A 13,327-nucleotide genomic window follows, 5' to 3' on the forward strand; every position below is an offset into this window, starting at 1 on the left:
GTTTCACGTTTAATTTGAACAGGATTTTTATTATACAGATTTTCATGTCTGGGTGACAGGTCCACTTTAAGCATGTGAAATGTTTGTCCAATTTTATAAGGATGATCTTTTTAACAGTATAAACAATAAAATAGGCTGCAAATAATTATATTTTTGGTGTATGTGTGCGGTTGCAGCACACATGCACCTGAACATGAAGTGTCCATTATATCTACAGTCAATTAAAGGACAAAATAATAAAACCATACATTTTTTGCATTGCATTATAATTTTATATTTTCCACTTACTTTTATTGGATTTGCAAAGACCTGTATACTGTGTAAAATTAAGGGATGTATGGCAAACATATGTTTCTAGATCTGAATTTTGATAAAACAAAGAGCTGGCACAAAAAACAGCTACTGTAACATATAAAAACACACTAATTTTCAGTTCCTGGTTTATAGGTTGCTGTTTTTAGCACAGAAAGAAAAGTCATACATAGTCAAATGTTTCTTCTTCTAAAATTCGGAATCTCTTAATTTTTGTCATGGTACGGGCACGTATAAATTTGAATGTTCACACAACATGAGCGACGTGTAGAAATATAAATTTAATTTAGAATGTCTAAAAAAGCATTAGAGAACATAAACAGTGGTCATAATCAGATTACTTAGTACCTTTATAAATACATCATGGAGAATTTTATAAACAACTAGAGGGTCTTCGGTAAAGTTGGTCATTTTATTTGTCCCCAAATATGTAGCATAAATAGTGGAAAACTGCTATGTGATGATTGAAAAGAGAAAGACTTCAATTATAGTTACCTTAAGTATCTCTTCAACACACTGAGCTTCATTGGAGAGGGTCTGAAAGAAACAAATACAAAAATATTATAAATACAACCATTTCTGGGAAACTGTATACAGAATAGATTAATGGCATATTCCTAAATTTCACAACTTGAAATACTACTCAGTTCTAAACTTATTAAAATTGTTTTTAACATTGTACAACAGTTTTTCTCATGCTGCTCAATAAAACTAAAGCTGGTCAAACATGGGCAGATCTAGTTAGTCAATTTTTCATATATGCCAGGTCCAAGAGTCAGTTTCAACAGATGCAGCTGCACATGTCCTGTTTGACAGATGGTTCTTAAACAGATGAGAAGGTGAAGAGAAGTCACAACTACTATTCACTTCCTGGATTAATAAACTTTCAGGCTGTTGGGCCAAACAATTGGAACAAGTGGCCATGCACATATATGGCCACCTGTACAGTATCTGTTTAGCTGTCAGACACTCTGGGGGACTAACCAATGCATGGACACTTTTATACGGTAATCCATCATTTTGTTATTCATGACAATGTGGTTACAGGAGATCACTGTTGCATTGCAATTTAAAAATCCAGGTTAATAGCTTCTTCATATACAAAAGCTGCATACAGCATGGTGCAAAGCAAATACAATAAGTTTGGAACCTAATCATTTGCTGTTTTTTTTGTTTGTTATAGGTAACCCTGATATTTACAAACAGTTTGTCCAGTAATATCACTACTATGCCAACACTGCCAGATCTGTGTTGTTTATTAAAGGGGTGATATAAACCTTTGTTCAACATGAGCTCAATAATAACATGAGCAGCAAAAAGCCGCTCCAGGTAACTTCAAGAGACGAATTTCTGTTTTTTAAAATGGAAATTCGGCTCTGCTACTGCAGAAAGCACAATTATGCTCTCTACACTAGCGATGCATGCTCCCCCCCACCCCGGCACTGTAAAGTTAAGCGAAGGGGGCCAAGAGTGGGTGGCATTGGAGGAGCAGCCTCGGGGGGCCCAGGGGCCAAAAATTTCCCTGTGTCTATTGTTTTAATTAAGAAATATCTATGACTTAGGTTAAAAAAAGAATATGAAGCCAGTATCACTTTAGTACTTTCTGATCCCAAAGAACTTCAAAGGAGCACATAAAACTAATTGCCAGTAAACTGAAAAGTCCATGATAATGAGCTGTTCAAAGACTGCTGCTTAGAGAAGTGAGTTGTTTATTTGTACAAAGGTAGATTAGGATGTCTGATATTTAGGTTCAGTGAATATAGTATAACTTTCAGAATATTACTTTAAAATGGCAAAATATTGGAACATGTGGATTTATTTAATTAATTTATTTATTGTGTTCATTTAGGCAAAGGTGTATACTCTTTCTTTAAAGCCAAAGTCTGAAAAAGTTAATAAGCAAAAGCTATGCAGATTATTTGGTACTAAGGCCCATACAAAAACTACTATTCATCAGTGTTAAGACACTGCTGTGTGTAATAACCAATATTGTCATGGGACAGAAAGAATTATGTTATGTCTTACTGAGTGGAAATAGTTAAATAAGTCTAATACCAGCTGTTGAAATATTTTTTTACACAGACATCAACTGGGACAAGTACCTATCTACAGACAGGGCTTGAAAACAATAATGATTTAAAAACAAAATACATCAACATCTAAGGATAGTGTGATTTTTTTTTATTATAGCTCAATATAGCTTAAACTTTACAAAGTAAGCATTACATATTTTGTTCTACTTACAGGTAACTTTATGTCATTTTATGTAAGGTGCACTGACCAGTACAGTAAACTGTAATTAACTGATTCAATATACTGGGTTCTTGAGATAAATTGTGACAATAGCATAAGCTATTTAATAACATTCTCCTTTCCAGTTAAAATGGTTGTTGGGGTCTTATTTTCCCTAGCAAGCAGGCAAAGGAATATATATGAGGTAAAAGATTAGGAATACAAGAAATAAAAAAGTAACAATAACATTAAAATTGTAGGCTCACAGAGCATTAGATTTTTGGCTGTTGGTGTTAATGACCCTCCCCCTGCCATCTGAAAGCTAGAAAGAGGTAGAAGAAGTGGCAAATAATTCAAAAACTATAAAGAAAGACAAATTGCAAAGTTGCTAGGGCATTCTATAACATAATAAAAGTTGAATCACAGATTTAAACTGCCACAACATTTAATAGCCCAACATATTTCCATGGTTAGATTTCAGTCAAAGAACTTTTTGCTTGCATGTACTAACAGTGATCAAAACATGTTAACCACCTCTAACAAGATATGCTAAATTAATAATTTTGTAATTTTAGCAATGTTTCTATTGTTGTAACAATTTCTATTGAGGTTAGAGCTAAAGATTGGCTTATACTAAGCTAGACATTTACAAATCATTCCTTCCAATGGAATATTTACCATAGCTGCCCCTTACACCAAACTATCTTTTACAACTTTCTCAAATCTACCAGCAACTCAGCACTAATTTAGTAAATAGTGTGCATGTAGCCCAATTCAATTTTATACAAATCTACTAAGCCATTTCTAATATTTTCTTTTATGTATCATATAAAATTTCTAATAAAATATACAAATATATGTGCAATATTTACAAGTGTGCTCAGGTAGCTGACTTTACAAAATAAGCTGCTTATTTAAGAAAAGATTATATAACATGGTATGCATTTTTTAACTACAAACACAGCTTTAGTGCCAGTGCTCTCTGAATATATTTGGCTTTAAGAAAACAAGTACAGGATGGTATTTTGGGGGACAGGAATATGCAGGACTCTCAAACAAAATCAAGCTATTGCAGCTAGCATCTTTCCAAAACAAAAAGCAAACCCAACTGCTGTGTATGTATGCTGTGAGTGTGTCATATTATCCCATCGATGAAACCAGGGGATGTAAAGATATGCAAGTTGTGGAATTCCCACCCTGGCTCATACATTAGCTTCAAGAAGGGGTTGGATGGCTTTTTAGCAAGTGAGGGAATACAGGGTTATGGGAGAAAGCTCTTAGTACAAGTATATATATTTATCTATTTATGGCTAAGTATGAATAAACATATATACTCATTCCTTTTAAGGACAATATTTACAATCTTTGGTGTTTTACTGACGATTTGCTCATCTTATGGAGGGGTTCCAACAAACAGTTCCAGTCTATGGTAGATAACTTGAACTCCTTACCCACTACAATCAAATTTTCAGCACAAATCAGTACAACACACTTGGCCTTTTTGGACCTTACTCTGACTTTGCTGAATTACACCACTGAGACCACTACACATCGTAAAATGACAGATAGGAACACACTTTTACATAGAACGTCCTGCCACCCACCACACCTATTGAGAAGCATTCCCTACACCCAAATTATATTTTCAATTCATCGGCATCTAAACAACTTACCTTCCTGACCATCTTCTCTTCAGACTCCGGAAATATATATAAGGGCGGTATGGAACCATTGGACCATACTGCAAAAGAACAAGGCTCTCCCACCTATCTTCTGGAATACCCCATGTATTGCATAAAGACATGGCAGACATTCTAGTGAAATCCGATCCTACATAATGCTATCAACAAACCAACTCTTCCTGTTGGCTTGCAAGCCAGAAACTTGGATGTTATAAATGTACGGATTGTACCACCTGCCGATATATGATGACAGGGTCCAGTATCACACATTACTATCTATCAACATTACATATAGATTGTTGTGCTTATCACAATTTGTGATCTAAATCATTAAGTGCCTATGTGGATTGATCTACGTTGGAAAGACCATCATCACTTTAGAGACAGAATGGCCAACCATAGATCTGCCATCAGGATTTCTCTTGCCACAAGAAAAGGTACCACCCCAGTAGCAGTACATTTTGTTACCCAAAAACACACACTGGTCAGTTTGAAAAATATGGTATTGACCATGTTCCTCCTCCCCCCAAGGGTGACAATCGGGAGAAATTACTACTACAGTTGGTATTAAGATGGATAAATAAACTTAACACAATTAGCCCTAGAGGCTTGAATGAACTTATCTCATATGTCTGAATAGACTTGGACTCCTTTTGTGGTGAATATAATTAATATACGAACCTGGACTATACTAATTTCTCAATACAGATCATGACAGGACGATACTTGCTACTTCATTAAATACATCTATGGACTCTATGATGATAAACACATTCTATCAATTATATTTAATATCATTAATTGTTTAATATAAGGGGATTTGTTATACTCACCGATAAAGCCTTTTCTCGGAGTCCCGTCATGGCAGCACAGGGAGTCCCACCCCTCTATCTCTAGAATCAGCTGTGCTAACCGGAACTGTTAGAGGCGGGGTTAATGCAGGGATAAGGGAGGAGGAACAGGGGGACAGTACCTAGTCTATCTCCGTTTTTTCTTTTGCTATCCTGCCTCCTAAAGGGAAGAGTGCATTAACCCACTGGTGCCTGTGCTGCCGTGACGGGACTCCGAGAAAAGGCTTTATCGGTGAGTATAACAAATCCCCTTTTCTCGGTTGTCCCTAGGCAGCACAGGCACCAGTGGGTTTGTCCCAAAGCAGAGAGAGAGGGTGGGAATTGTAAGGTCAGGAAGAGAAATACCTAGTAACTTAGTAAGAATAACAGAAAAAATAACTGTAGGTGCCCTAACATGGCAACTGAGAGTGAGAGGTAATTACATCACTGTTGACTGAAGAACTTTGCGGCCGAAAGTGGCTTCCGCAGAAGAAAAAATGTTAAACTTGTAGAACTTTGTGAAAGTGTGTATTGACGACCATGTGGTGCTGAGGGCTCTGGTGGTGTGTGCAGATGTTTTGAATGGTATCGGTAGCCCCTTGTTGCGATAGATAGTGGTGATTAGACTTTTGATCCATCGGGCGATGGAAGCTTTGGAGGCTTTAGCGCCCTTGCGTTGGGGGCCATACAAGATAAAAAGTGCATCTGACTTGCGAATCTCTTTTGTTCTATGGATGTAGAATTTTAGCGCTCTCACCACATCCAGGTTGTGAAGGAGTCGTTCTCGTGGCGAAGCCGGTTTGGGGCAGAGCGACGGGAGGACGATCTCTTGATTGAGGTGGAAAGCCGAGGTAACTTTAGGTAGGAATGTAGGAAGAGTCCGGAGTACCACCTTGTCTTCATGGAAGATGCAGTATGGTGGTTTATGGGATAAGGCCCCCAATTCTGATACTCTTCTGGCTGAAGAGATTGCCACTAAGAAGGCTACCTTCCAGGTAAGGAGCTTCATGTCGATTGTGGCTAATGGTTCAAACGGAGGGTTCTGCAGAGCCCAAAGGACTAGGTTCAGGTCCCAAGGGGGGAGAGGATCCTTGTATGGGGGCTTGATGCGTGTTGCAGCCTGGAGGAACGTCCTGACATCTGGGTGCAGTGCTAGTTGACGTTGGAAAAGTAGTGAGAGGGCAGATACCTGAACCTTTAAGGAGTTTACCCCCAGGCCCTTGTCCAGGCCCTCTTGAAGGAAGTCCAGCAAGGTGGGAATGTGGCAATTGGGAGAATTGCGTTGGGCGGTTGAGCATTTAGTGAGGAATGTATTCCAAATCCGGTGGTAGGAGGCTACGGTTATTGGTTTACGGGCCTTCATGAGTGTGGACGTTACTCTGGTGGAGAAGCCCTTTCGAGACCAGATGGCGCTCTCAATAGCCATGCCGTGAGTGCTAGGTTTTCCAGCCCAGGGTGGCGAAACTCGCCCTGGAGTAGGAGGTCCGGTCTCAGAGGTAGCTTCCATGGTGGTGCTATTGCTAATGTTTGAAGGTCTGAGAACCATGGCCTTCGTGGCCAGAACGGGGTAAGTACTATGGCTGTCGTCTGAAACTGTAGCAGTCTGCGGAGTACCGGATGAATCATGGGGATGGGTGGGAACATGTACACCAAGCTGAAATTCCAGGGGGTGGTCATTGCGTCGATTGCGAAAGCCTGAGGGTCTCGGTATCTGGTGCAGTAATGAGGGACTTGATGATTGAAACGAGAGGCCATCAGGTCTACTTGTGGTGTCCCCCAACGCCGCGTGATCTGATGGAATACGGTCTTGTGCAGGGACCATTCCCCTGGGTCTATGAAGTTTCGGCTGAGGAAGTCTGCTTCCCAATTGAGATGGCCTGGATAGTATACTGCCATCAGACGGCAGTGGCTGTCCTCTGCCCACTGGAGTAGTCGATACACTTCCTTCCAGGAGTTGCGGCTTCTTGTGCCCCCTTGGTGGTTTATGTACGCCACTGTGGTGGCATTGTCTGATTGGATCTTGACTGGGCGTTCTTGGAGGAGGTGCGCCCAGTGGGTGACGGATAGGTACACTGCTCTGAGTTCTAGCAGATTGATGTGAAGCTTCGCCTCCTGTGGGGACCATCTTCCTTGTATGGTTCTGTGACCGAATACGCCGCCCCAACCGAGTAAACTGGCGTCTGTTGTGATTACGGCCCAGTTGGTGAAGGAGCAGGTCCTGCCGGCCAGGAGGTTGTCGGGCTGGAGCCACCATTGTAGGGAGAGTTTTGTGGACCTGGTGAGGAATATAGCTTTTCTGAGGTCGTGTTTGAGTCTTGACCATTGTCTGAGAAAGTCCAGTTGTAGCGGTCGCATATGAAATTGGGCGAATGGAACTACCTCTATGGTAGCGGTCATGAGTCCCAAAAGGCGCATGCATGTTCTTGCGGTGATTGTCGGGGATGATATCGCCTGTTGTACGGCTGCCGTTAGTGTTCTCTGCTTTTCTGGTGTGAGGAAAACCTTGTGTAGGGTGGCGTCGAACTGCACCCCTAGAAAAGTAATGGACTGCGTAGGGCGCAGAGTGCTCTTTCCGTGGTGTATTTTCCACCCGTGTGCTTCTAATATGTGCACACATTTGTTGGTCCCGGCAAGTGCTTGGGAGCGAGATGGGGCCCGTAGTAGCAGGTCGTCCAAATAGGGAAGAATGTAAAGTCCTTCTTGTCACATGTAGGCTACCAGGGCCGCCATTACTTTTGTGAAGACCCGGGGGGCCGTTGCCAGCCCGAAGGGGAGTGCTTGAAATTGAAAATGCCTTCCGGCGAATGCAAATCGAAGGAACCTTTGATAGTCCTGGTGTATGGGAACGTGAAGGTAGGCGTCCCGAAGGTCGATTGACGTGAAGAAGTCCCCTTGCTGTACATTGGCTATGACGGATCGAAGTGACTCCATCTTGAATGACGGCACGAAGAGGAACTTGTTTAAAGCCTTCAGGTCGAGTACTGGCCTGAAGGACCCATCCTTTTTTGGGACCAGGAAGAGGTTCGAGTAGAAGCCCGTTTTTGTTTCTGGTGTTGGGACAGGTATGATTGCTTTGGAAGTCAACATAGCGTCTATGGCTTGCTTGAGAGCCAGCCTTTTTTGAGGCGTAGGGGGAGTGTTTGAATTTAGGAATTTGCAGGGTGGGTGATGATGGAATTGTAGTTTGTAGCCCGAAGAAACGATTTGATGAACCCACCTGTCTGTTGTTGTTGATAGCCATACCTCCTTGAAGAGAAGGAGACGGCCCCCTACCGCCTCCAGGCTCTTGGAGGCGGCCTGTTGTTCATGCCTCCTGAGGTTTGTCAGAGGTACCCTTGAAGGGACGCCTCTGTGTATTCCAGGTTGGCTTTCTGTTTGGTCGGTAGGTTTTTGTGGGCCCTGAATATGTGTTCTGTGGCCTTGAGGTTTGGGGAGGGCGTCTGTTATAGTTGGAGGGACGAAAGGATCGTTTGGGTTGTGAGCTCCCCGGTCGTGTTTTCCTATCCTGTGGAAGGAAATTGCTCTTTCCGCCTGTGATTTTGTTAATGATTGAGTCCAGCTCGGGGCCGAATAGTGAGGTGCCCGTAAAGGGAAGGGCGATTAGATTTTTCTTTGAGGCCGGGTCGGCGCTCCAGGTTTTCATCCAGAGGGCCCGTCTGGCTGCAATTGACATGGCTGAGGTCTTGGCTAGGAGTTGTAATGTGTCCATGGAGGAATCGCAGAGAAAATGCACTGCGTTAAGGATTTTTGAAAGCTGACTATGCATGTCAAATGAGTCATCTGTGACTGCGGTGAGAGCTTCTTCAAGCCACAAGACTGCCGTGCGTGATACACAAGCTGCGGCTACCGTAGGTTTAAAAGTTGTATTGACTGAGGAAAAAATATTCTTGAGCAAATTTTCAGCTTTTCTGTCCATGGGGTCCCTGAAGGAAGTTCCATCTTCCAGCGGGATGGTGGTGCGCTTAGCTAGTCTAGCCACTGGAGCATCCACCTTTGGTATATTGTCCCACAAGTCTTTGTGTGACTGGTCAAAAGGATATAGGGTGTCAAATCTCTTATCCTTGGACAGCCGGCGGTCTGGAGTTTTCCATTCTTTTTTAATGAGTTCTTGCACTGTTTCATGTACAGGGAAATGTTTTTGGTGTTTGTGAGTTGACCCAAAAAGCTTGTCTAATGTCTTTTGTTCTTTTACTTCTTCCTGTATGCCCAATGTCTGGAACATGTCTGAAAGTAAACTATTGACAGCCTCTGACTGTGATCTATGGGATGAGTCGGCTGAATGTGTGACTGGATCTGCGCCGTCAGAGTCACTGAAGGCTAGGTGCTCCTCATCCGAGGTATATGTCTCTGACTCTGGATGGGCTGGATTGGCTACGGTACTGGTTGTTGGGCCCCGAGTACCCGACTTGTCTGGTGGGTTACCCTGCTGTGGTTGCTGCATTGTGGAAATCTTCTCTAGAGAAGATGAGATACCTAATAATGTGTTTTGGAAAGGTTTAAACCAATCCGGTATCTCTGCTGGACTTTCTGCCCGTTGTGGGGAAAGTCTGACCTTTTTACTGTCTTGGTTTTGCTCCTTGGGCCTATCGCGCTTGTTTTGCCGCTTGCCTGTTCCCTGGGGTAGGTCGGTAGGCCGTGATAGGTCTGCTGTATCTGGCCTAGGGGAGTTGCCCACCTCAGAAGCCATGTTATGCCACTTAGTGCTCAGAGAGCCAACTTTTTGTAAGCAGTAATAAAAAACTCAATAAAGTGTACAGGAAAAGAAGGAGGGGAGCTGTGCCCACCGTACCTGCTAGGGCTGAGGGCTTGTAGAGCCTTTAATATGGTTTCCCGCACTGTCCAGGGGGCTTGTAATGGCTCCCGTTTCGTGCCTGCTTCTTTGCAGAGAAAATGGAGAGCGGAAGTGCGCGCCGCACTGACTACCGGCTTCCGGCCGGGGCGGCTGCGCGCGCAATGAATGGCGCCAACTTTTGAAAAAAGAATAGGTGCTGGGGGAGCGTTGTCCCCGTCCTAAGCGGTTTGTGTGCTTATAGCACGGGCGACTTATGGCAGCGCTCAGGCTTGCCTTTTTGAGCCGATCGGTGCGGGAGGTTTAGGCAGCGCTACTGCATACCAATGTGACCGGCTTTTTTCCCCCCGTGTAAGGGGCTGGGAGCAGCGCTGCAGCATGCCCTTCCAGTCCCCTTTTTTGAGCCTGACAGCGCAAGAGCATGTCGTATGTGCTCCTTTGTGTGCCCCACTTCGGCAGTGTAGAAGTTTGCTGTAATGACAGCGGTCTGTCCTGTTCCTGTGAGGAAAAAAGGTTCCAAGAAGACTAAAATATAAACGAAAAGCAAATTAGCTGTACAAATAAACCCAGTAAGTAAGCTACGATAAGTAAAATAAAATAAAATAAAATAGAATAAAGTGAAAGTTAAGGGAGCAGAGCTCCCAGGCTTCCTGCCTCCAGGAAGCAGGATAGCAAAAAACTGTTAGAGGCGGGGTTAATGCAGGGATAAGGGAGGAGGAACAGGGGGACAGTACCTAGTCTATCTCCGTTTTTTCTTTTGCTATCCTGCCTCCTAAAGGGAAGGGTGCATTAACCCACTGGTGCCTGTGCTGCCTAGGGACAACCGAGAAAAATTGATATTTCTTGTATCTTACACACATTTCCTTGTGTTCTCTGTGCACTTTTCCCTTTATATGCTTTATAAAGGTACTTATACTCTGAGCATGAGCACCTAATGCCTTGAAGGGCTAACTATATTAAAACCTCAGGTCGTACACATATCATTGCATACCCCATCAAAGCCTTTAGTTTTTATTTTATGTTACCTCTTTTTTGAGTGTGCAACTATCTCTTTGAATATGCCTGTGGGGATTTAAGTGGACTTTAGCGTAAAAAGTCTCCAATTTATTTTATTCTTCTTTCTTTAGCGCATGATCGGACGAGTCTATCTCTTTGAATATGCGTGTATGGATTTTAGGGGACTCAGTACCCAGCGCTACATTAACTTTATTGTAAAAAGCCTTCAGTTTATTATTTTTTATTTACCTTTTCTTTAGGGCGTAATCGGACAAGTCTATCTCTTTTAATATGCCTATAAGAAGCATGATGCACGAACATACTTAAATAAACAATTAACTGTATGTGGCATGAGCGCACCCTAGGACAGGTCACTGTCTATGTCCTCCCTATTGGGCTGTGATTGATGTTACCTAGTATCCAGCACTCGGTCTTATCGTGCTTACTAACTCTGATTTTGGACACGTTTTATGGCAGTCGTTTGTTCTGCTCAATATGTGTGAACTCATGGTCTTAGACTATGGTGGCTAAGAGATATAGTGTTTGATATAATGCCTGACATCCCTGGTATGTGATCCTCTATGATTCAGCCTGAGTGTCTTGCTTTAGGTGGCCTATAGTGTTGGGGATTATGTCCCTAAATGAAAGTCTATCTTAATTTATAGACATTTTGTTGCAGTCTCTAGTGTTGCGTTTAACTTCCTATGTTCATGACACAAAACATATTTTGCAGATTTTAGGGGATTTTGAGTGGCAGGATGGTTTTTCTTGGGGCACATCTCTTTAATCCTGCATCCCCCATGAAAAAGGTTTGCAGGCTCTCTCATCACTTGGATAAATATAGTTCATATGATAGCGTTCTTAAGGATTTTATTTTGGATGCTGTTTTATATTTATTGACGCACAATTTTTTCAAATTTGGGGGTGTCTTTTACCTCCAGAGATGCGGGACCTCGATGGGTGCTAAATTTGCGCCCACCTATGCCAACCTGTACATGGGTTGGTGGGAGGAATCCCGCATCTTTGGTGGTGAGGCACCTTTATTACAGCATGTGGTGTTATATAGGAGGTTTGTGGATGACCTCCTTTTTGTATGGAGGGGCACTGAATATGCTTTTTCACAATTTGTGGAATTTTTGAATATGAATGATTTAAACTTAAAATTTACAAGCGAGTATGGTAAAACTCGGATCACGTTTTTGGACCTTGAATTAAGGTGTCACGGCGGGTCTATTAAAACTGATGTCTATAGGAAGCCTTGTGCGGGGAACTCCCTTTTGAGGGCTGACTCTTGTCATCCAGGACATTTGTTCAAAGGCATTCCCATAGGACAGTTTTGTTGATTAAGGAGGAATTGCAGTACTGAGGCCAGTTTCGTTAAGCAATCCTGTCAGTTAAGGGATTGTTTTCTAAGCCGTGGTTAAACTATGAAACACCTTTTACCAGCCTTTGAGAGAACGCTTAATATGGATAGGCGGCTTCTGTTGCATAAAAGATCCGGGGAAATGGCCGGTGGAGTTCGGGGGGGGGACCCTTTGTGATGGAGGGTGAAAAGATGTTCCCATCTTTGTGACTACATATAGTAGGCAATTTTATAAAATCAAAAAGATCAAAATTTGTTACCAGTTCTCCTCAATGACCCCCAGTTAGCCCCCGTGGTAGCGGATGGTTGTAAATTTGTTTCACGTAGAGCCCCCACTTTGGGCAATTATTTATATCCAACAGTTTTGAAATCAGCGAAAGCTAAAGCTACATGGCTTGACATTAAGGCTGTGACCACGTGTTCTTTTGATATGCGCTTTTACGCTAATTGCAACACACCATGTGGTATATTTGTTGACTTGTATGAATTGTTCCCTTCAGTATGTGGGCTGTCCTATTCGTCCACTTAAACATAGGATGCGGGAACATATTGCACATATTGTTGCAAAAAAAAGTAATAGTCCAGTTTCTAGGCACTTTATTGACTGTTGCAATAGTAATGTTGCTTTGCTGCAGATTCAGGTCATTGACAGGGTGTTTCCAGATGAACGAGGTGGGAATCTGTGGACTAAACTTTTGCAGAGGGAAGTAAAATGGATATTTACATTGTGCACGCGCCAACCACATGGTTTAAATTCTATATTTGATATTAATTGTTATGTTCCCTCAAAGTGATGCTGCCAGAGAATTGTATATGTCATGTTAGTCTATATTTCTTTCTGTTTCATTTTTATACACATAAAGAGAGGGAAAAAAAAGTGATGTCATTAATTGATAGGCTTTATATAGCATGTTACCGTCGCAGAATGCATGACTATGATTAAGCGCGGGTACGCACGAAAAGCGTCAGGCGTTCTGGGTTTTTAAATGTAAATAAAGTTCGAGTTTTATCCATTTTCTGGCTGACCATGGTGCTTTGCAAGCCGCTTTCTTCAGCGATTTGACTTTGCTCCCTTGGGCTACGGGTTCGGGGCTCAAAGCACCCAAACCAATTTTCGGCACCG

The 13,327-nt window shown here is 42.4% G+C and overlaps 1 protein-coding gene across 3 annotated transcripts in view; it reads right to left on the reverse strand.

Annotated features, from left to right (window-relative positions):
* Positions 1 to 13,327, reverse strand: part of aff1 (AF4/FMR2 family member 1) — a 139,058-nt gene that overhangs the window by 55,787 nt on the left and 69,944 nt on the right. For all 3 annotated transcript variants that reach the window (XM_002941497.5, XM_031903522.1, XM_018097477.2), the window contains exon 4: positions 808 to 849. In XM_002941497.5, coding sequence (XP_002941543.3) covers positions 808 to 849 — 42 coding nt within the window. The remainder of the gene's footprint in view (positions 1 to 807; positions 850 to 13,327) is intronic.

The sequence above is a fragment of the Xenopus tropicalis genome, chromosome 1 (genome assembly GCF_000004195.4).
Source record: "Xenopus tropicalis strain Nigerian chromosome 1, UCB_Xtro_10.0, whole genome shotgun sequence".
NCBI classification, from domain to species: domain Eukaryota; kingdom Metazoa; phylum Chordata; class Amphibia; order Anura; family Pipidae; genus Xenopus; species Xenopus tropicalis.